At 37.5% G+C, this 27,006-nt stretch overlaps 1 protein-coding gene across 4 annotated transcripts in view; it reads left to right on the forward strand.

Moving 5' to 3' along the window:
- Positions 1 to 27,006, forward strand: part of LOC126816716 (transcription factor E2F4) — a 116,709-nt gene that overhangs the window by 49,312 nt on the left and 40,391 nt on the right. For all 4 annotated transcript variants that reach the window (XR_008787741.1, XR_008787740.1, XM_050543468.2 and 1 more), the window contains 3 exons: positions 9,807 to 9,915; positions 12,075 to 12,284; positions 25,837 to 25,966. Coding sequence is in view for 2 of the 4 variants with exons in the window: in XM_050543468.2 (XP_050399425.1) it covers positions 9,807 to 9,915; positions 12,075 to 12,284; positions 25,837 to 25,966 (449 nt within the window). In the remaining 2 variants the exon portion in view is untranslated. The remainder of the gene's footprint in view (positions 1 to 9,806; positions 9,916 to 12,074; positions 12,285 to 25,836; positions 25,967 to 27,006) is intronic.

The following is a 27,006-nucleotide window of genomic DNA, read 5'->3' on the forward strand; positions in this document are numbered from 1 at the left end:
CAACAATTTTGGAATCGTGATAATGTTTCATACACAGTTTTGTTAACATTGGTAACGTGGAATGTGAGAAGTAGTAGCCTCTACCATACCCCAGTGAGAGTTTTGTCTGCACATATTTAATTTACGTTTTCTATCAAACGTCAAAGAATTGATAAAAGAAAAGTTGTGTGACAATACAAAGTAATACTAGAAGAATTAGATGATGTAGTTTTTTTTTCACCCGAAAATGGTCGGGACGGAGAAACAGAAGCAAGCTAGCTAGAAATTTCACACCATGGCCTAATTTCAGGTGTTCATGAACAAAAATCATATATCAGGTAATACTTATAACATATGTCTTTAATGCTATATGAAACCCAAACAGTTAATTATTCATGGTTAGATAATATTGGAAGTATTCAAAATATGACGTGTTCAAAATGTACGTACGTTACCGTGAATTTCCCAAATGCATATTTAAATATGAAGGTGTTTGTGTATCGATCTGTCCAGCCCATCTTCAGTGTCTTTTGCACACTATGGCGGTAATCGAAATCGCCGACAAATAATCCTGTTGTGCACTACCATCCATTATTGTTTAAAAACATTTCCCCTATTGATTTTAATAATAATAATAATAAGTCCATTTATAACACGCTAATTCCACATATTCGTGCTCATAGCGCTACAAAAAAACACATAATCACTCTTGCAAATGTTTTTCAAATAAGTTTGTTTTCAATCTGGATTTAAAGGAGTCTAATGATGGACTGGATCGAAGATTTTCCGGTAGCGAGTTCCACATATTGGCAGCAACAACATTAAATGAGAGAGCTCCAAAGGAGCTTAGTTTATATTTTGGGACGTCAAGGTTGTTCTTAGTACTTGATCTTAGATTTTTCGATGGCATGTAAGGTACATGTACATGTACCACCAGTTCTTTCAGATAAGATGGCATTTCACAGTATATGCATTGATATGTGAGAGACATCAATTTAAAGTCAATTCTTGCTTGCACTGGACGCCAGTGAAGTGACCTAAGTGCAGGGGTAATAGGGTCTCTCAAAGGAGTTTGTGTTACGATCCGCGCTGCCTTGTTTTGTATGCGCTGCAGTTTATAAATTGACGTTTTATTAATTCCGGGAAGTAAACTATTGCAGTAGTCCAAACGGGAAAATACAAGAGAACAGACTAGTGTTGCCATGGCAGAAGGAGTAATTAGATTTCGGATGGAACCAGTATTGTGGAGATGGAACACACATTTTGAACGAACGGGAAAATACAAGAGAACGGACTAGTGTTGCCGTGGCAGAAGGAGTAATTAGATTTCAGATGGAACCAATATTGTGGAGATGGAACACACATTTTGAACGAACGTCGTCAATCTGTTTATTCATAGACAAAGCTGGATCAAGAATCACTCCCAGATTTTTCACTGAGGATGAAATACAGATGCTCGATTCAGCAATTTTAATGGGGCTGGTATTGTAATTAGACACTTTTGTTGTTGTTCCAAATGTTATGGATTCAGTCTTGTTTTCATTTAGCTTGTGCATATTTGAGTTCATCCAAGTCTTGATCTTGTGGGAACACTCTTCCAGTTGAGATAGTGTTAGGTTGAATGCAGATTTATTACTATTAGGTGGAAAACTTATATAATAACTCAAACTGGGTATAGTCAGCGTACAGATGGTGTTTCGCTTGTTCATTACTTAAGAGGTTGCCTAACTGTGTAGTATACAGAGTAAACAGAATGGGACCAAGGACGGAACCCTGTGGTACACCACATGTTAATTCAGCTTCTGAGGAGTGAGATGCACGGATAACAACGGATTGATATCGGTCAGTTAAATAAGAGGCGAACCATGAGAGAACTGTACTTTCAACACCAAAGTCGTGGGCGAGGCGATTTAAGAGCAGTTTGTGATCAATTGTGTCAACGGATAGGTTTAATAGTAGCAACAGAGATATGTCACCGTTATCAACTGCCCATCGAATATCACTAAGAACACAAATCAGAGCAGTTTCTGTACTGTGTTTAGGTCTGTAAGCCGACTGGTACTTGTGCGAAAGGTGTAACAAAGGGTACATAGCTACATGTAGATATATGTATAAATATTCAACGAAGTTAGGATTCTGAATCATCTATCGTCTGGATGAATTTAGAAAACGTCTTTTAACAGTAGTGTTTGGTCACATCACAAAATGCTACCACTACCATGTATCATATATACACCATATGATACACTAGAAATATGATTTACTCAGAAAGGAAGGCCTCTGATCTATCAGTTACAGCATATTATCGACTTTTCCTGCAGTTGTATGTGCTTAAAATTATGTATCAAAAATCTTTTCACTTCGTGGAAAACCTTTTAGAGCGTATGTTCCCATTGATTGGCTTTGATTCCGTTAAATTCTGTAGTATCTTTGAAAGATGTGTTCGAGAAATCAGTAGTCTGGATCCTAATCTGGAGGATTTCAATGAAATTTTAAATCAACCAGGAATAAAGGATTATAAACCATTACAATGGCTAGGAATTGTTTTGAGGTACAGTGACCTTCTAGCAAACTCTAGTGTACTAGAAAAAGCTCTTACTGAACTAGGTTTGTTTAGAAGCACTGGTTTTAGAGTTACTAATGAACTAGTTGTAAAACTTGAAAGGTTTCTGGTTGCTGAGGGCATCCAGGGGCATAAAACTATTGAATGACTGGGTTATTTTAGGGTGCTGGCCACCTGTTCTCTTAAAAAGGCCTACAGAACCATAGACAGCGTACTCAGTCAATATTCTAAGCTTATCAAATCAAGAAGGAAATCCGTTTCCTGTCAAGACAAATTCTTGCAGTGTTGTGAGCAAGAATTTGGTTTCCCATCTGTTGGCAGTGGCACTGACAGTATCACTGGTACAGATGATCTCCCCGTCGTAGATAAACAAGCACCTGAAAACTAAAAGGAAGAAGACATCAGTATTGCTGTTAGCCTTAATGATATTCATCAAAAAGCAGTGATGGTTGATGAACTATGTGAAGCTGGGAGTGGGATGACAAATCCAAAGACATCACTGGGTTCAGCACTAAGGAAAGCCGGAGGAAAAGCAGAAGGAAACTGATGAACTCCAACTCAGACTGCATGTGTTGAGGGAAGAAATGGTGAAAAAAAAGATGTTGAGCAAAGGCTAGAAATGTGTGAGGCTTAATCAGATAAGTTTAGATCAGAACTTTTGACAACCAAAAACAGATTAATAACTTGTCAACTACAATTGACAAACTCGAAAACAGCTCCTTTGTACAAGCGACTTAAAAGGAAGGAAGCCAAATTCCTCAAGTATGAAGCCTTCTATCAAAGAAACAATGGTAATAAGATTTCTGGGGAAATTGAAGCGCTAAAAAGAACTGTAAAATTTTACAAACTCGCATACATCAAATCACAGGAAGGACATGAGTTTTGGATATAACATGGTTGCAACGGAGAACACAGATACTTTGGTAGATGTTGCAACTAACATTTTGCAGGAGCTGGCTGATATTTACTCAGTCGGATTCTGCCATGGAAAAAGATCTTGTGTTTAGAGATATCCTGAAGAAGTTTGTTGCTCTCATGTCGGATCGTGCAAGCGTGATGAAAAGTTACAATAAAGCCTTTGATGCAAAGTGTATTGAAGTTCTTGGGGATGATTCACCCAAACTACAGTTTAATTACTGCAGCGCATGCTTTCTGTTGGGCCTCAGCTCCGAAGCAGAGAAGACACTGAAGAAGCAGGAGAAGTATCTTGGTGGTAAATTGGGTCGTAATAAGGAAGCTGCATTCAAGTTGTTTGTCATCACTGGAGAGACGGCTGTGATGTACTGGGTCTAAGAGGGGATGCAAAGAATGGCTGTCGGGATGCATGTGAGGCATATTGTGGTATCGAAGCAATAGGTTCAACAATTTCTTTGAAGGTGCAAGTGCGCTACACCATCACTGAGACAGTATTGCAGATTTTTTTACAAATTACCCTGAGAACCCAAATCTCAAATTGCAAAGTGTTCTTGCTGACTGTATTTGTGATGTATGCTGGATTGCCTACTCACTGCTGTTGGAATATGCTGTGACCGGACCCTACTGGAAATTGATCACAAGCAGTGTTGAATATTTGGACCTTTACAGATATTTTGTTCCCATGCGTGGAAAGTTTGTAGAGTATTCAAAAGATGCGTCCCCTCTGGTAGGTAATGAAACTGTGCTGTTGGTGATTCCAGGTTTTACCATGGGTGATTGTGACCAGATGAGAAGTCTACATGAAAAACAACTAGACAAACAGTTGGCCAAGGAAACCCTTGAGAAACTATTTGCAGGTTTTATTAATGTTGCTGACTGTCAGCTAGCTGACTTTCTCCCTGGATTGGTACATCAGGATGAAGAACTGAGACGCAAAATGAGACATTGTCAACTCACCAATTTGACATTAGGGACAAATTTAGCGGACCTAGATTTCACCATGTTCACACAGAGACATGCTTCACTCCACCATCGCAGCTTCATTAATATGATGAAGAGGAACAAACCTGTTATCACATGGTTGGACAAAAAGCCAAAAGCAGAACAGAGTCAGATTCTGAACCTGTCAGCAAAGAAAGCGCAATGTTTGAGGGATAGCCATAGGACCAAGGAAAAGGAAGTAAGGAGGCAGAAACGTAAACAGGCGGAGGAGGCAAACAAAAAAGCTGGAGGAAAACCGTGTCAAAGCCATGCAGCGAAAGGCAAAACTTGCAGCTACTGTCAAGTCAAACGGAGGGCCATGTCTTACTGCTAGAGACGTTGATAAACTCTTAGATCGGCATCGGTCTGCAACATCGAAGAAGAAAGTATTGAATAGCGAGATTCAGTACTAGAAAGTTGTGCTGGGTTCCGAAGACAAGCTGCTGAAGTCTTTTGAAACTTCCATGGGAAACAGTGGCCACCAACCTGAAGTGCTTCCTTTCTCATCTAAATGTACGAACAGGTAAATACATGTACTATTTGTAAATGGTATGAATGAGATAAACATTTCAATTTCAGGTTACATACTTTTATAGTAATATTTCATTTCAGTAAATAAAACTTTCAATGCATTTTCATGAATTTTTTAATTATTAAAAACTTGATTTAATTACATGTCCATATTAATATTATTTCACCTATTTTAAATGTTAATTTTTCCCTTCATTCATCTTCCAGAACATGATGACGCTCTTCACCCGAGTACTGATGTGCCAATGGCTGAAATTTCTGCTAATGACATGGATGGTGATATCATAGAGCCAATTGATGTTTTGGATGAAGACACTTGGATTTCTGCTTGGTCTGATTCTGAAAGTGAAAGTAGGGCTGTACGATATTGCAAAAAGGGACAAATCGATATTGGCATTTTTTTCAACGATATAGTTAAAAATCGCTATATTTAATAATAATGTCACTTTGTTATTCAATGAATTAAATATAAATGCATTAAAGCTGACTACAGTGTGAGTAAGAATTGTGGGTAAGAAAAAAATTGCTTTATTCATACACTTTAAACTTTGCTTTTTTATATGCCCACATTTTCATGTGGACGTATATTGTCGTCGCCCCTGTCCGTCCGTCCACAATTGTTTGTGAACAGTCTACAGGTCACAATTTTTATCCGATTTCAATGAAACTTGAAATATAGGTTTATCACCCTAAGATCTCAGTTCCTTTCGATATTGGCATCTATCGGACCGTAACTTCATGGATTATGGCCCCTGATTGTACGAAAAATCACGTTTTTGGCTTGTGAACACTGTAGAGGTCACAATTTTTATCCGATTTTGTTGAAACTTGAAATGTAAGTTTATAACCCAAAGATCTCGGTTCCTTTTTCGATATTCGCGCATATCGGACCGTAACTTCCTGAATTATGGCCCCTGATTGTACGTAAAAACACGTTTTTTGGATTGTGGAGCCTATAGAGGTCATAATTTTTATCCGATTTAAACAAAAATTATTATTATATCACCGTTAAACCCTAAGGACGGTTGAGTTCGAATTTCGTGAAAATCGACCCAAAACTGACAGACAAAATGGCCGCCCCTCGTTCTCAAATAGCGTAAAAATATGGTATATCAAGGTTGTGGACTCTCTAGAGATCACAATTCTCTTCTGATTTTGATGAAGATCTCAGTTCCATTCGATATTCGTACATATCAGATCGTAACTTCCGGAATTATGGCCCCTGATTGTATGAAAAATCATGTTTTTAGCTTGTGGATCCTATAGAGGTCATAATTTTTATCCGATTTAAAAAAACGTATTATTATATCACCGTTACACCCTAAGGATGGCTTAGTTCGAATTTCGTGAAAATCGGCCCAAAATTGACAGACAAAATGGCCACCGTCATTCTCAAATAGCGTAAAAATATGGTATATCAAGGTTGTGGACCCTGTAAGGTCACAATTTTTATCCGATTTTGTTGAAACTTGAAATGTAAGTTAATAACCCAAAGATCTCGGTTCCTTTCGATATTCGCGCATATCGAATGGTAACTTCCTGAATTATGGCCGCAGATTGTACGAAAAATCGCTTACTTTTTAGCTTGTTCTCTATCCACCTCTCGAAAATGTGGGCGTATCCTGACTGGCAGCCGCTGGTTTAAGACTCCATATAGAAATTCTCATCCACAGTGGCACTTTCCCGTAATCTCGAGCGCCACACGAAAATTGCTTAACATATAAGGCAGTGCTTACTATGAAGCTATGTGCTATGAGTCACGTCCGCCATACGCTGAAATTAGCTATGCCTTTTTACGAGTGATTTAACTATCAATGTAATTTTAAAATACTAACTTATGAGGAAGGGAATAGTGTTTTGTCATCACCACAAGTATTATTATTTCGAACGCCATTCTTTCATTTGCTGCCGTATAAACAAGACATGAAATTTTGGAGGAATATTACTGGCTAGCAGGTACGGATCGGCAAACTTTCATTCTATTGTATTACGAAAACACATAATTTTGTAGGAATATTACTGACATACATTTGAATACCATAACCATACAAGAATTAAATATGAAAAATAGTGAGGTGTTTATATTTCTATTACACACGGATTTGAATATTATGGTTGTGAATTTGATGCCGAAGCAGGATCGACAAGCTTTCATTCAATGTATTACGAAAATGCTTAATTTTGTAGGAAGGTTACTGACATAAATTTGAATGCCGTACGGGAATTAAATGTGAAAAATAATGAGGTTCACCAATTTTTATTACGTACAGGATTTGAATATTTTGTTGACAAGTGATTTTTGATTGTGGTAGGACTTGTATACCGTATGGGAATTAAATATGAAAAATAGCGAGGTTTACCTATTTTTATTACATACAGGATTTGAATATTTTGTCGACATGTGATTTTTAATTCTGGCATGAATTCTTCTGCTTAAATAACGATAAAAGTTATGCCCCGTTATTTTCGGTAAAATGTCAAACAAGAAAAATTTTGAAATCCCATCACTGTCTAAGATGTATGTTTATTTAAAGTAAGAATTATTTCTATGATATGAACAAATAAATATAAAATATAAAATGCTCAAACAAAATATTGAAAAATGTTCAAAGTTGCCCCATTGCTCAAAGTAGCCCCAGTTGAAATTGAATGAATAAAAAAGTAATATTTTGAAAACTTGTTAATATCTCCTTACCTAGTCTAAATCGGGTAAAATTGACTACTCCAGTGGATTTAGCAGCCCATTTTACTTTAAGGTGGAAATTTTCAGCCAGTTTGAAATTTTTCATTATTTGGCCATTTTTTGCTTTTAGGCTCCCGTGGAGCCAAATAGTGGCTGGGACCATTTACTGGGTCTGATATCTATCTTTAGGGCCTTTTCAAGGCTGTCACTAGAATTGGGGCTACTGTGGGGGCCATTGTCAGCTGATATATGGAAGGTAATACCTGTGGTACACTTATAATTTATTTTATAGAAGGGTCAAATTGCTCCAGCCGATTTTGTCTTGGGCATCGGCTAAAAAATAGCATTTTGATGGGTCAATAGTTTCAAAAGAAGTGAAATCACAGGCTTTTCCTTGCATTTATTCCAACTTGACAGTAGGTACTCAATGTTAAAGAAGTTTCAGGAGTGTATAAAGCTTAGTTTTTATACGCCCACATTGAAATGTGGTAGTATATTGTTGTGGCGTCCGTCGGTCGGTCCGGCGTCGACAATTGCTTGTGGACGCTCTAGAGGCTAAAGTTAATATCCGATTGATTTTAAATTTATACACAGTGTTTAAGGTCATTTCCGTTGTGGTTCCCCCTTGTCAGTGATGCAGGACAGAGGGCCTGATAAGGACAGCTGTCTAGTCCTTCGGATGAGACAAAAAACCGAGGTCTCGTGTATACATTAGAATGCACGTAAAAGATCCCTTCGCAGTTGGAAATCGATATAAGAGTAGGCGATAGTGTCGCTGCCCGGGCAAAATTTCCCTCATAGCACACTTTATGGCGTATGCCCTGCATAGGAGAAGAAAAGTAGGACGTTAAACCCCATTTCATTTCATTTCGTTTAAGGTCATGAGACGAAGAAGCCTATTGATTTGCAGCGATTTCCGATAATTACTGCCAGAGCTATGGCCCTTGATCACTTAAAAAAATCTTGTGGACGCGCTAGAGGTCAGAGTTAATATCCGATTGACTTTAAATTTATACACAGTGTTTAAGGTCATGAGACGAAGAAGCCTATTGATTCTCAGCGATTTCCGATAATTACTGCAAGAGTTATGGCCCGTGATCAGTTTGAAAAATCTTGTAGGCTAAAGTTAATATCCGATTGACTTTAAATTTATACACAGTGTTTAAGGTCATGAAACGAAGAAGTCTATTCATTTTCAACGATTTCCGATAATTATTGCCAAAGTTATGGCCTTTGATCACTTTGAAAAATCTTGTGACGCTCTAGAGGCTAAAGTTATCATCCGATTGACTTCAGATTGACTTCAGATTGATAATTACTTCATGGGTTGTTACTCTTTAATCAGATTTTAGTGTATTATAAATGTTTCATTACCAAAAAAAGTAAAAATATGCGACAACACTTGTTGACTGCCCGGACGATTTAGCTGCTTTTTAGCTATTGTTGGTATTCGATATTTTAAGTGTGCAGTTAAGTTTTTCACATAGCCAAGTATATGTAAAACAGGGCCTTTGAATACCGATTTAAAGTAAGACACTTATTAAGTGGAAAAATTAAGTATTTTTACTTAACTTTAAGAAAACCTTTGAATATGGATCCAGATATGATATGAAAACGAATATATCAGTTAGTAATTTTTTGAACCGGTTCACCAGTGCAACTGAACCATGACTGGTTAACTGATAACCCGTTTACATCCTTAGTTCAATGATTAACATTTTCTGCTAAAGCTAAGCAGAGCTAAGCAATTTTATTGGTTGATGCTTTGGGACAAGATAACTTTGATTCTAACTGATGGAGAGTGATGAAACTTAGTGTATAGTTTCACTACCAGTTACTTCAAAACCTCGACTGAGTTTCATCATGAACATTTTCTGCTTAGTTAGACTAAGTATAGATAATCAGTTTGATTGATCGATACTATTCAAAAAGATGTGTCATATTTGTTTTGGGATTGCGGCGTGGGATATCAGCCTCACTGTTGGCTTGTTTCTTTTGTTATTGTAACAATAGAAAGGTTGTATTTAGTTTTTGTGATTATTCTTCCATGTGTAAAGATGATAAAATAAATCAATTTATATGTTATTGGTAAAAGAATTCGTCTTAGTTTAAAGAAAATAAAATTGATATTAAAATATTTCTTAACTATAATAGTTTAGCATATGTTACACATGAAGATACATGTAAATGTTTTAGCGGTGATACGTTGATCGCTGTCCAAGCACCTTCTGGTACACAGTTAGAAGTTCCTATACCAGCTATAGTAAGTCTAATTGGATATTACTATTAAAGTAGCCATGATTGTTGATTACAAAATAAATTGGCTTTGGATGAAACAAATTATTTCCATCTACAAATCACGTCATTTCTCATACAGTGTTTGAGAACTCGGTTTAACAACCCAAATGTCAATTGCTTACTACAGTTAGTAATTTCATTGGGGGATGATGTTGATAGTATTCAAGATGGATGAATGTAACAGAGCCTAAATTGTTTGAATGTTTAGATTAATATATAAGAATAAATGTAGTTAAAGATAAAGGCTGAGTTTTCAATGAACCCTTTGCTTCTTTTAAATAGGTAATAATATGTATGTAGCTCAAAATGAAATTTCTTGGATTCTGATTGGTGAAAAAGTGGTGTCGCATAAACAGTCCTCTAAATATACTAAACAGCAAAAAAAACGTCAGTACGATTTCAAAATCAGAGAGGCACTTTAATCAAATCATACTAGAATACGACTTACTAAATGGATCAAAGCAATTTTTTGGGAACTGTATGTTGACATATTACTAATATTAGTGATTAATTCATCACAATTCCAAGACATTCTAGAAAATGTCTTACTAAACGGATCAATTTTTTGTGAACAGTATGTTGATGTATTACTAATATTAGTGATTAATTCATCACAATTCCAAGACATTACGAGAAGGTTCAGCGTCTGTACATAGTCTATACATCAGTATCTGGTGTGTCCACCGCAAGTGTCAATAACAGCAGCGCCGCATCTGTACATGGAGTGGACCAGACAATTGATGAACGCCATTGGCACCTGGAACCACACTCTCGGAAAAGCCTGGCGCAATCCATTGGCTGTGTTTGGTCTCGGTACGTCGTTATTAAGTCTCCTCTGAATTTCATCCCAAAGATGTTCAATCAGGTTTAAGTCAGGACTAAGGGCTGGCCAGTGCATAACGTCGACACTGTTTTGCTGTAGAAAGATCCGAGTAACTCCGGCAGAGTGGGCATGGGCATTGTCATGCTGGAAAATGTTATTTCGATGACGTGTGAAATGTGGTATGACGTGGGGTCTGAGAGATTGATCCATGTAGCGCACTGCTGTGATGCCGCCTCCTCTCCCTGGACCAAGATTTTAGAACAGCACAGGACCCACTCTCTGGTTCAGGCCGATTCCACCCCAACCCATTATGCTTGGACCTCCCCATGAGTCTCGTTCCATGACACATTGGTCAGAATAACGCTGGCCATATTCTGGTCCTGCCATCTGCAGTTGATATGCAATACCAACTCTCATCTGTGAACAGAACAGTTCTCCATTGCCTGTGTCGCCAGTTCTGGTGTTGTTGGGCAAACTGTAGACGTTCACGTCGATAGCAAGAGGTGATGATCGGTCCACGGTAAGGTCTACGGCAATGGATGTTCTCTCTGGTGAGACGTCGGCGCACTGTATCGGTACTGATTGGTTTTCCGTGTATTCCCACTGTCTTGTGTGCTGCCTCAGATGCCTGTGTGAAGGGATTCTGCATGTGTTGTCGCACAATATGGCTGTCTTGTCGCCTTGTGGTAACCCTTGGTCTACCCGTGGTGTTGGTGGCCCGAAAGCGTTGCTGAAGCCTGTAGATGGTCCGAACATTGACCTGGAAGTGATTGGCAACGGCTTGGGCAGTGTGGCCAATGTCAAGTCTTCCAAGTACCTGGTTCTTCTGAGCTGTCGTGAGTCATGGCATGCTGCTGACGTTGTAGTGTGAATGATTCAACCAAGTATGGGGGTGTATTTTATAGGGCTGGTCCCGGTGAACAGGACGTGCAGCATGAGTTACATGAAAATCATGGAGAACACATTACCATCTCAGAAGTCAGGTTGCGTTTTTGAGAACATTTTCTGGGCTCAATTCTGTGTTTGGGACGGAGCCTTATTGCTCAGGTAAAGTTGGAGATGTGGTCACAAATACACAATAAAAACATTTGGCAAGTTTTATACAATGCGTATATTCAGAATAACATACCAACCTGACTTTTCTTTTGCTGCTATATAATGGTGCAACTAACTGTAAATTAATATTTCCATGTCTCCAGAATCTCATCATAATGAATAAGTTTTCTTAGAGGAGATTGATTGCTGGATAATCTTTCTGTACCAAATGAACTCTCTACGGGAAGTATTTATCTATTTTTTAGGGGCCTGGTTTTAAAAAGAACTACCAAATTCACTTAAAAAGTCATTCAGGTGCTATCAATGTATTATTGGTTAATAAAGATACAGAAGCTGCTACACCTGTTGTTGTACAAGTACCTCCACCGTCAGATGATCTTGTTAATACATCAGAGAATCAAAATGTTAATCCTCATCCTTGTTCTACAGCAGCTAAAGTTGGCAAAACAGGAAAGGTTGGTATAGAAAGTGAATGAAATTGAACAATAGATTTCTTGAACTCTGTGTTTCTTTGAAATTCAGTATTGTTCTAAAAATCTTGAAAAAAATATATTATCTGTTATTAAATTTGGCTTGCGAAACATTTGTATTTTGCAGATTAACATGGCTATTTTTATATGCCCACATTTTCATGTGGACGTATATTGTTGTCCGTCGCGACGTCCGTCCACAATTTGTTTGTGGACACTCTACAGGTCACAATTCTTATTAAATTTTGACAAAACTTGAAATATAGGTTTATCTCCAAAAGATCTCGGTTGCTTTCGATATTGGCATGTATCGGATTGAAACTTCATAGATTATAGCCCCTGATTGTACAAAAAATCAGGTTTTTAGCTTGTGGACCCTATAGAGGTCACAATTTTAATCCTACTTTGATAAAACTTGAAATGTAAGTTTATAACCCAAAGATCTCGGTTCCTTTCGATATTCGCGCATATCGGACTGTAACTTCCTGAATTATGGCTCCTGATTGTACGAAAAATCACGTTTTTAGCTTGTAGACCCAATGGAGGTCATAATTTTTATCTGATTTAAAAAAAACGTTTTAATATATCACCGTTACACCCTAAGGATGGTTGAGTTCGAATTTCGTGAAAATCGATCCAAAACTGACAGACAAAATGGCCGCTCCTCGTTCTCAAATAGCGTAAAAATATGGTATATCAAGGTTGTGGACTCTCTAGAGATCACAATTCTCTTCTGATTTTGATGAAGATCTCAGTTCCATTCGATATTCGCACATATCAGATCGTAACTTCCGGAATTGTGGCCCCTGATTCTATGAAAAATCATGTTTTTAGCTTGTGGACCCTCTGGAGGATATAATTTTTATCCGATTTAAAAAACCGATTGAATATATCACCTTTACACCCTAAAGTTGGTTGAGTTCGAATTTCGTGAAAATTGGACCAAAACTGACAGACAAAATGGCCACCCGTCGTGCTCAAATAGCGTAAAAATAGGATATATCAATTTTGATCTGATTTTGATGAAACTTTAAATGCATGTTTATAACCCAAAGATCTTGGTTCCATTCGATATTCGCGCATATCGGATGGTAACTTCCTGAATTATGGCCCCTGATTGTACGAAAAATCGAGTTTTTGGCTTGTGGTCTCACCGTTACACCGTAGATTCGTGAAAATTGGACCAAAATTGCCAGACAAAAATTGCCACCACTTGTACGCGAATAGTGTAAAAATATGGTATATCAAGATTATGGACCCTGTAGAGGTCACAATTTTTATTCGATTTTGATGAAAATTGAAATGCATGGTTATAACCTAAAGATCTTGGTTCCTTTCGATATTTGCGCATATCAGATCATAACTTCTTGAATTATGGCCCCTGACTCTACGAAAAATCGCCTTTATTAGCTTGTGGTCCCTCTGGAGGTCACAATAATTACCCGATTAAAAAAAACATTTGATTATATCACTGTTACAATGTAATGAAGGTTGAGTTCGAATTTCGTGAACATCGGACCAAAATTGCCAAACAAAACGACCGCCGCTTGTACGCGAATAGTGTAAAACTATGGTATATCAAGGTTGTGGACCCTTTAGATGAAACTTGAAATGCATGTTTATAACTCAAATATCTTGGTTCCTTTCGATATTTGCGCATATCGAATCATTACTTCCTGAATTATGGCCCCTGATTATATATATGAAGAATAGCCTTTTTTTAGCTTGTGGTCCCTCTGAAGGTTACAGTTATTATCCAATTTTAAAAAACGTTTGAATATATCACTGTTACACCGTAATTAAGGTTGAGTTCAAATTTCGTGAAAATTGGACCAAAACTGTTGGATAAAATGGCCGCTGTTGTACGCGAATAGTGTAAAAATGTAATGAAGGTTGAGTTCGAATTTCATGAACATCGAACCAAAATTGCCGAACAAAACGGACGCCGCTTGTACGCGAATAGTGTAAAACTATGGTATATCAAGGTTGTGGATCCTGTACAGGTCACAATTTTAATCCTATTTTGATGAAACCTGAAATGCATGTTTATAACTCAAAGATCTTGGTTCCTTTCGATATTTGCGCATATCGAATAGTAACTTCATGAATTATGGCCCTTGATTGTAGGAAAAATCACTTTCTTTTTAGCTTGTTCTCTATCCATCTCTCGAAAATGTGGGCGTATCCTGCCTGGCAGCCGCTGTTTAGCTTGTGGACCCCATAGAGGTCACAATTTTTATCCGATTTAAAAAACCGTTTGAATGTATCACTGTGACACCCTAAGGATGGTTGAGTTCGAATTTTTGTAAAAATCGGACCAAAACTGACTGACAAAATGGCCGCCCCAGGGTTGTGGACCCTCTGGAGGTCACAATTTTCATCTGATTTTGATGAAATGTGAAATGCATGTTTATAACCCAAATATCTTGGTTCCTTTCTATTTTCGTGCATATCGAATCGTAACTTCCTGAATTATGGTCCCTTCTTGTACGAAAAATCGTTACACCGTAATTTTGTCTGGTTGAGTTTCGTGAAAATCAGACCAAAATTGCCAAACAAAATGGCCGCCCCTTGACGCAAATAGTGTAAACATCTGATATATCAAAGTTGTGGACCCTCTAGAGGCCACAATTTTGATCCGATTTTGATGAAACTAGAAATGCAAGTTTATAACCCAAAGATCTCGGTTCCTTTCAATATTCGCGCATAACGGCTCGTAACTTCCTGGATTATGGCCCCTGATTGTTCGAAAAATCACATTTTTAGCTTGCGGATTCTCTAGTGGTCATGATTTTTCTGCGATTTTTTAAACCTGTTTAAATACATTACCATTCCACCATAATGAAGGTTAAGTCGTATTTCGGGAAAATCGAAATGAAACTGCCCGACAAAATGGCCGCTCTTCGTATGCAAATTGTGTAGAAGTGTGTAATACGAAGGTTGTGGACCCTCTACAGACCTTGTCAAAAGGCGCGAGTCATTACTCACGCGAACGCTATACCCGTCTGAAATGTAATCCATGAAGTAAGGCATAACTCGCGCAAACATTTCTGGAAACTTTTCATAGAAAAATGTAATATTCTTAAATGAAAATTTAAAACTATCTAAGGCTCAGGGCTCTATAAAAGTTGAATGTGCCTGCGCAAACACCTGAAAATGTGCCTGCAGGGTCATACTGAAACACAGGGATGTAGCCAGGATTTGGTGAGTGGTGTAAAAATATATCTGGCGAGCGGAGGGAGACCAAAAAATTTTTGGGAGGGGGGCGTGGTCTTTTATGAAAATTAAACCCTTCTTGGTGTATTTTCAGAGCATCTGCTGCCTTTTGTATTTGGTTCAGTGCAAATCAAATTTCCATTTATATATTCAAATTTTACCAAATTCACTTAATTTTCATCAATGATACAGGGGTCTACAGTACACTTCAAGCGGAAGTACTAAATTTCCCCGAGGTCCAACCTGGGCGGAAATGAAAAATCGCGGACGTCAGTTAATAAATCCGCTCTGGCCACGCTCAAAATTCCGCTCTAAATTTCCTCCGCGAATTTAAATAAACCGCCGACCTCCGCGATTATTTTAAACTGGTTTGAAATGGGTTTATTTATTATGCGATTCCACGGCAGTGATATCATAGTCGAATATCGGTTAATACGGCATGCCAAAAGAAAGATTGTTAATTTAACACGGTTAGACACGCAGATTTTACTGGCTTATATTGAAAAATAACAAAAATCAAACACGCTTTTAAATAATAAAATAAACAGAATTATGGCTGTACCGATACATTACTTCATCAATATGTTCGACATTTTTAAGACTTGCATCGATCGACTATTTCAAACTCATTCAAATTACGAAAATTTCAAAGTTTACACACATAGATGCTGGTCTTACCGTTAGCGAAAGTTTTGTAAATCGAAATAGCCGTTTCCATTCGGACAAATATGTCACACAATGCATTTTAAATTGATAAATCACACCCGAACAAGTAATATATGACTTCATGTCCTGTTTTCAAGCACACATAGCCAGAAGTCACCGTCAACCATGCTGAACACGTGGTTGATTTCGGCACCAAAGAGTCTGAGTCAATGCATACTGGCAGTCAAGATTCCTAATTAATTACGTGAATTCACACGTGTCATCAAAAGGAATTGATAGTTGACTTAAATAAAAGCCCCTTAACAACAAATTGTTACCATGTCGTATTCTTGTAAACAATACTTTTATTCTGAATTGTCAGTAAGTAATCATTATCCAAAATAGTTGACCTCATTATTAAAGAACAATTACAATTGGGACACGACCAATCTAGATTTTCACACAAAATAGGTGCAGTTATCATGGCTAAATTACGAACGGGCTACGATGAATAGCACACCCCACCCCACACAATATACATCATGTATTACCAGTAGGTTACAAGGGATTCTATTAATTTTATTTACGATAAAACTCGGGATTTAAAAAATGTGGATATAAAAGATAATTCAATTTTTGAATCGGTTTTTGTCTTCGATATCACCTCGGTGGAAGCGGACGTAAAATACAACTAACTAACAACAACATTGAATCGGTACAGACTTAAAGGTTGTCGTATGCACTGTGTGAAAAGAATACTTAATCATCATATTCGCAGTTGACATATTCTGTTAAATCATTCGTTGAACCGGTGGTGATATTTTTTTTTAATTTGGCACAAAAACCATCCCTTATATCGCACCGTGCCCCTTTAAGTCAGACTTTCCATGCATGTACAGTCAGCACATCCGTATATGTAAATGTTTTAAAATAGCTAGGTTTATTTATAGTGCAATTGCACCGCAGTCATCATATCGTAGTCGAATATCAGCTAATACGGCATGCAAAAAAAAATTGTTAATTTAACACGGTTAGACACGCAGATTTTGCTGTCTTACATTGAAAATATAACAAATATCAAAAATTGGCAGGCAGGCTTTTATATAATATAATAAACAGAGTTATTGCTGTACGATACATTACTTCATCAATATGTTCGACATTTTTAAGACATTCAAACTCATTCAAATTACGAAAATTTCAAAATTTACACACATAGATGCTGGTCTTACTGTGGGCGAAAGTTTTGTCCATTAAAATATCCAATCCCATTCTGACAAATAAGTTTCACAATGCATTGTAAATCGGTAAATCACACCTGAAGTAATATATCTTCAGATTTAAATCACAAATGAATTAAATGCACACCTTGCCAGAAGTCAACGTAAACCTTGACGCAACGGGTACATTAACACGTATCGGTTGGATAATACCATGATGACCTATTCATTTCGGCACCAAAGAGTCTTGAGTCAATGCATACTGTCAATCAAGTTTCCAAATTACGTGAATTCGCACGTGTCATCAAAAGGAATTGATAATTGACTATAATAGAACCCCTTTAACAACAAATTGTTACCATGTCGTAGTCTTGTAGACAATACTTTCATTCTGAATTGTCAGTAAGTAATCATTACCCAAAATAGTTGACCTCATCAAAAAAGAATAATTACAATTGGGACGCGAACAAACTGGATTTTCACACTAAATAGGTGCGGTTGTCACGGCTAAATTACGAACAGGCTACGATGAATTAGGGTTAGGTTAGGGTTCCGATATCTTTCTTTAGGGTTAGGGTTGGGTTAGGGTTCATTAGTCCACCGATATCTATCATTAGGGTTGAGTTAGGGTTAGGTTTATTGATACCCACATTATAGTATTTCTTATAGCGGCGGACTAGTGAACCCCTCTCGGTGATAATATTTTTAATTTGGCACACAAATCATCCCTTATAACTAACGCATGCTTTTTTGTTAGGCAATTTCCTTTGTTCTGTTTGATGTTCACTCTTTGATCAGTTACTATTAATCTAAGTTCTGTCCGGACAAGATCCCATTCATAAGATCTGGTTGTTAGGTGTTTTATTAAAGGTTCTTCGATATGTTCATTGATAATTATTGGAAAGAAACCGAACCGGATTATTATTTAGGATATTTATCGTCAACTGTATAAATACGGTAAGCAGTTTGTGTGTTGCATTTATAAGTTAAAGTATAAAAAGAAATATTTGAAGGGGCTAAATAAGACATGATGTTTTTAAGCCTCTTACCTGTAACTGAAACGATTTGACGTGTTGATCTGTTTTGCAATGTGGGGAATGGGGAATCTGTAAAGTCAAATACGAAACTGAAATAAGTAAACAATCTTCCAGCTTCTATCCAATATGACTTTTAATTTTGGGGACATAAAGTACATGTATATATTGAACGTTGGGAGCCGAATCGTCATTTTAATTGAATTACCGTTAAAGGAGAAAATATTCCTTCCTAGCAATTTATGCTAATTCGTTTATTTCTACGAATATCGTTAAATTGTTGTTCATAATTAAAACAGATAATAAATCAGTATATAAAAAAACAGCATATTTTAAGACATCCACGTGCAAATCGCTACCTTATGTTTACTGTCGTCCATTTTCAGACATTGTTATCAGAATTCATGAAACATGGTTTCATTGTCTGCTTGTCGGATCAACTAATGACATAGAAAATTGCTATGTGTATGTGCTTTATGGTGTGATTCACGAATTAAATACCGATGTAGATGTACATTATAAATGAATAGAACATAACGGACATTTTAGGATATGAATACAATAATACATTGATACACTTTAGTTAATAATCAAAACGCAATTTGAAAAGAGTATTATGAATATATGAATTACCGGTGAACTAAAACGACTAATATACTCGTGATATCGTTCCATTAAATATTTGTTTCTTTCTAATAACGTCTAAATTACTCTATTTCAAATCACTATGGACTATAATCCGCCGTGAATTTGATATCCCAACGACTATAATCCGCCGCGAATTTCATATTTTCGCGGGCGATAATCCACCGCGAATTTTATATTTTCGCGGACTTTTTTCCACCCAGAACGTCTCTAATTCCGCTGAGTGTATATGGGTAAAACACCGCGATTTTTGAGCGGAAAAAACCGCCCAAAAGGACTATTTTCATACTTGACACCACCCGACCGAGCATAAAATTGTCCCACCCCACTCTGTTTCTCTTGATAGATAAGTTGAGGACCTTTTGGTATTTGTTTTGTTGTTTTTTTTTCAAATATTACTTTATTACTTTGAGATTAAAAATTAAAACGATTCTTAAAACGGTGTTTGTGTTTTATTTGAGTACAACGAATTATGACAACAGGTAGATATTGATAATTAAAACACGTTGTATTATTTGACTTGTATGTAAAGTTGTTGTACATGTCTCACGAATATTATTATTATTACGGTGGAATGAGAATCGGGTCAGGCAGAAACTGAGAAAGCTCTCATCGCCCTCCTAGTCCTACTCTCGGGCCGTAGCAAATCCACGGTCAACACAGGTAAGAAATAAAATAAGAAACATCGTGAAAATTGTTGGACAATTACGACATTCAAACCTTTAACATTGGAGTGCCGTAAATTGGTCAGGGTGACCTATTTATGGCAAATAAACAAAAATAATTGTAAAATGAATAGACCTAGGCCTACACATCTTCTAAGTATAAATAATCAAAATACCAATACATCTTTCTTTAAACTAATTTGGGATGATAGGGTCTACTACGGCACCCAAAAATAAATTATGCCGTGACAGACATGGTTTGCGTACGTCGGCTTTTACCATGGCTTTGTCGTTTAATTGCCGTGGTAAATTTCGAGCGCCGAGTTTGTGCACAGAGAAGGACGAAGTGGTTTAAATACGACTGGGCGGCTTTCTTCGATTTTTTCTTTGTGTTGGACGGCAAAAAATAGTACCGGGCGCAGGCGCCGCCCGGCGTGGCTACATCTTTAAAAATTTTACCGCAGAATAATTGTAAAATGAATAGACCTAGGCCTACACATCTAAGTATAAATAAACAAAATACCAAAAAATAGTGCTGGGTGCAGGCGCCGCCCGGCGTGGCTACAATTTTACCGCAGAATAATTGTAAATTGAATAGGCCTACACATTTTCTAAGTATAAATAAACAAAATACCAATACATCTTTCTTTAAACTAATTTGGGATGATAGGGTCTACTACGGCACCCAAAAATAAATTATGCCGTGGACAGACATGGTTTGCGTACGTCGGCTTTTACCATGGCATTGCCGTGGTAAATTTCGAGCACCGAGTTTGTGTACAGAGAAGGACGAAGGGGTTTAAATACGACTGGGTGGCTTTCTACGATTTTTTCTTTGTGCTGGACGGCAAAAAATAGTGCCGGGCGCAGGTGCCGCCCGGCGTGGCTACATCTTTAAAAATGTGCCTGCAAAAAAGTTTTTTTAAAGCAAATGTGCCTGCGTGCGCATGTACGCGGAAATATCGATGCCTGCTAAGGCTAAAGTTATTTGATTTCCTGATTTGCTCGGTTCACCATTTTTAATTCAATATCTACGATAAATTAAAAGACAATAGGCCAACTCTGTCTGTTTCCTGTTGTACGTGACACTGCGATAAAATTATTCCAATTAACAATTTTACTAAGAATAGAATAAAGTAAACATAGAAGGCGTCTATTGATTAGACAATAAAGAAATTATTTCGGGCTTGCAACGTAGAATTTTTATGATTGGTTAATTTAACTGAAATCTCGCGAGAAATATAACGAGATATGAGTCTTTATGACTATATTTTGAATAGTGGTTTCATTTTAAAATAAATATTAAACAAGCTAGAATATAGTTAGAAATGCCGAGAACTATTTGGATTGGAATAACAATAGCTAAAGTCAGAACAAGGTGCGTTGACATTGCTGTATGTACGAGTGCTATTTAAGAGTCATTCCATGAGAGAGGGGATCACGTGGCTAAGTGGGTAAGACGCTGGCTCGCTAGCCTGTAGGTCGGGTGTTCGATCCCTGCATTGGCCGAGAAAGTTCATCCAGATTTTCCGGCGTGGTTCCCCCATGTCAGTGATGCAGGACGGAGGGCCTGACAAGGACAGCTGTCTAGTCCTTCGGATGAGACGAAAAACTGAGGACCCGTGTATATATTGGAATGTACGTAAAAGATCCCCTGGCAGTTGGAATTCGATATAAGAGTAGGCGATAGTGCCGCTGCCCGGGCAAAATTTCCCTCATAGCACACTGTATGGCGTATGCCCGTCTTCATTAGCCAGTATAGGAGCAGAGCAGTAGGACGTTAAACCCCATTTCATTTCATTTCATTCCATGAGAAAACCATGCAAAATCGCGCAGAATCGGGAAGATGGGGGGGTCGGCAGATCGAGTTCATCTCTGGGTTATTTTATGGACTCCCCCTGACTACTTCACAGCCAGAAGGGCCGATTTCAAAATTTTCACCGTTATTGAGAAACAGCCTCTGGGTGATTTTTGGCCTATTTGCCATTTTTCAGGTCATTTTTGGTCAATTTTCAGCCACCTATTGTGGCGAGTCTAGGGTTTGGATGAAAATGGTGGTGATTTGTGATGTTAGTGGGGGTCTTCCTGTGCCCCAGTGTGAAGACCATGAAGTCGCATCTATTCTCTGGGAGCAATGATCAGCAAAATTGTAAGATATGGTGAATAAAACAAAAAATATATACCTGCGAAGATTAGCTCTATTTTTTATGATGCGGGTGTAGGTCAAAATATCGAAATGGTTTTATGCACAGCTCGACTCCCTCTATCGATATAAGAAATAAAATCTCTGTCACCTCTCTTCAATCAATGCGAAATCATAAGTCAAAGTTGGTGAATTTTCCCTATTGTAAATCTCTCATTCTCTATGAAATGGCCAACTACTTTCATTCAGGGTAAGCCAGCTCTCTCCGTTTCTTCACCAAATCATTCGCCCGTGCTCACTGGTAGCAGCTTAAAACACCCTCGAGCAAAACTAGTCTCTTTGATGAGGCTTGGTATCCAATCCAAGATGGCCATGCCCGAAAGCGCACAAAATTGCGTTTTTTCCTCATGTTTGGCCATTAAATGTGGTACATATCCCAGATATGACCAAGAGAATCACTTCATACGATTTAAAATGTACTAAGGACATTAAGGCCCACCTTTTAGCACATCACATAGCAATAAGTGATGTATGAACCGAATGGGAGTTGATTTCTTGACGAAGCTGCATTAAATGGAATATTCCAAAAGGATGCATGCTGCCACATCTAAGGAGAAGCCATACAAAGACCTTGTTGTGTCACTTGGAATCAACTGATTCCTATTGGAATGGCTAAGTGAAATAAAATACTATTGAAAAAAAAGAAGGAAGAAATTGTGTCTTTGAAATATCGATAGAAACCTTGTGTGTGTGCTCGACCACAATCAAATTAGCAGAAAACAGTTGTGCGGTGATACTCCAGTTGACTGAGTTAAGCGATGGGGTTCAGAAGTCCTCAAACCAGCTGCATTGAATCTGATATAGCTGTAATACCTTTACTAAAGGCCAGCTCTCTGCTCTTTTTTTTTAACTTTGGCAGCATTAAAAAATTCTTGTTAATTTTAGAATTTTTTTCTTCTATTCTATGTATATGCCAGAAATATTATGCTGCCCATAATGAGGAAATGGGATGTCAAGAGAGCCAAGTTCCTACACCGCCTCAGGGTAGTTCCTCAAATAAAAAATATGGCATAGGGTAAAAAATTCAACTTCATCATATGATCATTTTGGTAGCCCAAAATGGATCTTGCTGGGCCTTTTAAAACTGAATTTGTACATGAAGGACATTTCTATCTCCCACTGCTACATCATCTGCAGCTACTGGTAGTGCTGCTTACATCATCCTCTGCAGCTATGGGTATTGCAACTGCCACGCTGCCTCTTCCTTCTGTAACCGCTATTGGTAATGACACCAGTAACAGTAATGACTACCAATAATAGGTCTTGATCAGGTAATGACGATGATTACATGCGAATCTTGAACCAATCCCAGTATTCTAATTCTGATTTCTTTTGGTGTAGGGTTTCAGCAAATTCTTAGCAACCTTCCTAAAGGTTTTGCATGTAATCATCATTACCTGATATTATTGGTAGTTCTAAGTCATTACTGTTACAGGTGTCATTACCAATAGCTGTTACAGAAGGAAGAGGCAGCGTGGCTGTTCCAATACCCATAGCTGCAGATGATGTAGTAGCAGTAGATTGATGATGGATGTAAGCAGCATTACCAGTAGCTGCAAATGATGTAGCAGTGGTAGGGATGTCACCAGTTCTAACAGTAACCTGAAACAACCAAACCACATAAAATTATTTACTAAAACTATTTTCTAAGTATTTGCAGGGATCCCTGTTACCAGCCATCATTCAGAGACTCGATGCAAGAAAATTTTCAATGGCCCATATATGTTGGGGTTGATATCAACAATATTTTGAGAGGTGGGCCCTGATAGAAATGTCCATATACAAATTTAGTTTTAAAGGGCATGGCAAGATTTATTTTGGGCTCTGAAAATGATCCAATGATGAAGTTTAATTTTTGACCCTACGTCATCATTTATTTGAAGAACTAACCTGAGGTGGTGTAGTAAATTGGCTCTTTTGACAGCCCATTTCCTCATTATGGACAGCATATTGTTTACATCCTTTTGGAATATTCCATTTGAGACCCAGGCGGTAGCGATGGACCGCACATATCACCTTTCCATCTAGAATCGACTTATCAAGATCAAAAATCTCACTTCGTCAAGAAATCAGCTCCCATTCGGTTCTCAATTCACTTATTGCTATGTAATGTGCTAAAGGACGGGCCTTAATGTCCGTAGTACACTCTTTCAATCTATTAAGTCATTTCATTGCTCATATCTGGGATATGTACCACATTCTATGGCTAAAAATGAAGAAAAAAACACAATTTTCTGCGGTCTCGGGCGCGGCCATCATGGATTGGATATCAATCATCAAAGAGACTAGTTTGGCTCGAGCGGGTTTCAGGCTGCTACCTGCGAGCGCTGGCGAATGATTTGGTGAAGAAACGGAGAAAGCTGGCTTACCCTGAATAAAAGTAGTTGGCCATTTCATAGAGAATGGGAGATTTACAATAGGGAAAATTCACCAACTTTGACTTATTATTTCGCATTGATTGAAGAGAGGTGACAGAGATTTTATTTTTTATATCGATAGTGTGTGTCGAGCTGTGCATAAAACCATTTCGATATTTTGACCTACCCCCGCATTATAGAAAATAGAGCTAATTTCCGCATGGGTATATTTTCGGTTTTAGTCGCCATATGTTACAATTTTGCTGATCATTGCTCCCAGAGAATAGATGCGACTTTATGGTGTTCACAGTGGGGCACAGGAAGACCCCCACTAACATCACCAATCACAACCATTTCCATTCAAACCCTGGACTTGCTACACTACGTGGCTGAAAAATAACCTGAAAAATGGCAAAATTGGCCAAAAATCACCCAGAGGCTGTTTCTCAATAACGGTGAAATTTTGAGATCGTCCTTCCTGGCTGTGAAGTAGTCCTGAGGAGTCCATAAATTCCCCCAGAGATGAACTTGATCTGCCGACCCCCACCTTCCCACCTCCTGCATGGTTTTCTCGTGGAATGACTCTTAATTACTAAACTATTAATTATTAGTATATTTTAGCAGACGATGCCACTGTTAACATTGTGGGACAACAGTACATTCTACGATTTTCAAACATCTAATGTATATTACAAAAGGGTAGAGACGTATTTTTGAAAACCTACTTATCTTAGCTAAACAGGATAACGAAAAACATTTGTTATAATAAAGATGAATATGACCCCAAACGACAAGTCACAAGGGTCTTACATTAGACTTTACACACGATCGACTACTATTATTTTCACCAGTTGTCTTTGTTCCTTCGACAGAAGCCTTTCATATTTTTTTAAACTACTATTATTTTCACATTCAGCCAAAATAAATTGGACAAAATATTCTTTTATTATTCTTTATTAAATTAATCTAGGCACTCGCACAAATAGGTTTTCTTTTTGGAATTAGAATGAATAAAAGTTCAAGTGTTGAATTAATATTAATAATACTACAAATGACAAGAAGGCTCACTTCTAGTGAAGAACATTAGAAAATACAGTCTTTACAACTTTGGAATGGAAGTTAATCAATGGAGTCTATGCCTAGCTTCCATTTGTCAGAGTTCTTGGTCTCTGTTGTAATTTTACTCCCCTAGGAAAATTTTGCGTGAGTAAGTCAGTTACTCGCCAAACTCATGCAGAGTCTTATTTTGCTTGAGTAATGGAGTACTCACGCAGTGATTCTTCATGGCAAGCACTGCTATAGAGGTCACAATTTTTATCTGATTTTGATGAAACTTAAAACATATCTTTATATCCCAAAGATCTCTGTCCCTTTTGATATTTGCACATTTCAGGCGGTAACTTCCTGGATTATTGCCCCCGATTGTACAAAAAATCGCATTTGGTTTTAGCTTGTTCTCTATCCATCTCTTGCAAAATGTGGGCGTATCATGCCTGGCAGCCGCTGGTTCATATTGTTTCCATCATACTTTACTCATCATTTCTTGTTATAGAAAACTGGAGTAAAATCTCCATTAAAAACCAGTCAGCCAACATCAATAGATACAAGTATGGGTGGTTTATTATCCTCTACTAGAATGGCTACCCGATCTTCACCAAGGAAAAGTCTTGATAGCATGCAAGGTAATATTATATTTCTTTACATGAAATGCAGTAAATATAGTGTGATGGTATGTGATATAGACTTGATTGACATATGTGACCGGTGATAGCAAAATGAGTCGTAAGTCGCACAAGTAGATTTCTAATTATGAGTGTATCCGCGAGAAGACCAGGAAAAAATCGCAAAATGTGCTAAGATGGGGGGGGGGGGCGGAAGTTTTTGATCAAACTTATGGTATGACAATCCCTAGAGGCAAGAGGTGGCATGCTGAAGTGGTTACAACCTGATGTCGCTATAAAGGACTGTACTGGAAATAGTCATTTTATGGGTAAAATTTTGGTTTTCACATGTGTATTTAAAGCGTTTTATAAGCACTAATTTGAAAAAAAAAATCAGTCCATACTAATTTATTGTGGACTTATTTTAGGGTACCATATTCACATTGTCACAGTAGTACAGAAAAAGATACACTGTAACTTTTTCTTTCATGGTCGGAAGTAGAATTTCTTCGGATGGTTTTGAAATGCTAAGCACATAGTATCAATAGGTGTAAAAAAAAAAATGACCTGAATGGAACATACTTAAAATATAGAGCTTATTGAAAAGTGCTAAAAATAAGCTTTTGTGATACATTTTTTTGCAAATTGAATTAGAGAAATAAAATTTTTGACGTTTATACGTTTTCATCATAACCATAGCCATCATTTGTACCATGTGGTACTGTATATAAGTGTATATTTGCATTTATTGTATATTTTGTATTGTCGTATTGTTCCTTTAACATATTTGTTGTATTGTCTCTTTAAGGTTTCATTTTCCAACAGGTCACTGAAAATGGCTACAAAACGTTCAGTTTCAGAGCATGTTTCCACTATTCATTTTGGAACACATCCACTGATTTCTACAATTCTACAATACAGAAATGTGGAAGCTTAAATTTTAACGGCAACGCAGCCTTGTGTCGAAGTGGCCGACATTGAACAGTGTAGCATGATAGCTACGGTTCTCTAGCACCGTCAGCTACATCTTCAGGGCCGGATTTAGAATAAAAGAGGCCCTA

The sequence above is a fragment of the Patella vulgata genome, chromosome 3, assembly GCF_932274485.2.
Source record: "Patella vulgata chromosome 3, xgPatVulg1.2, whole genome shotgun sequence".
NCBI classification, from domain to species: Eukaryota; Metazoa; Mollusca; class Gastropoda; family Patellidae; genus Patella; species Patella vulgata.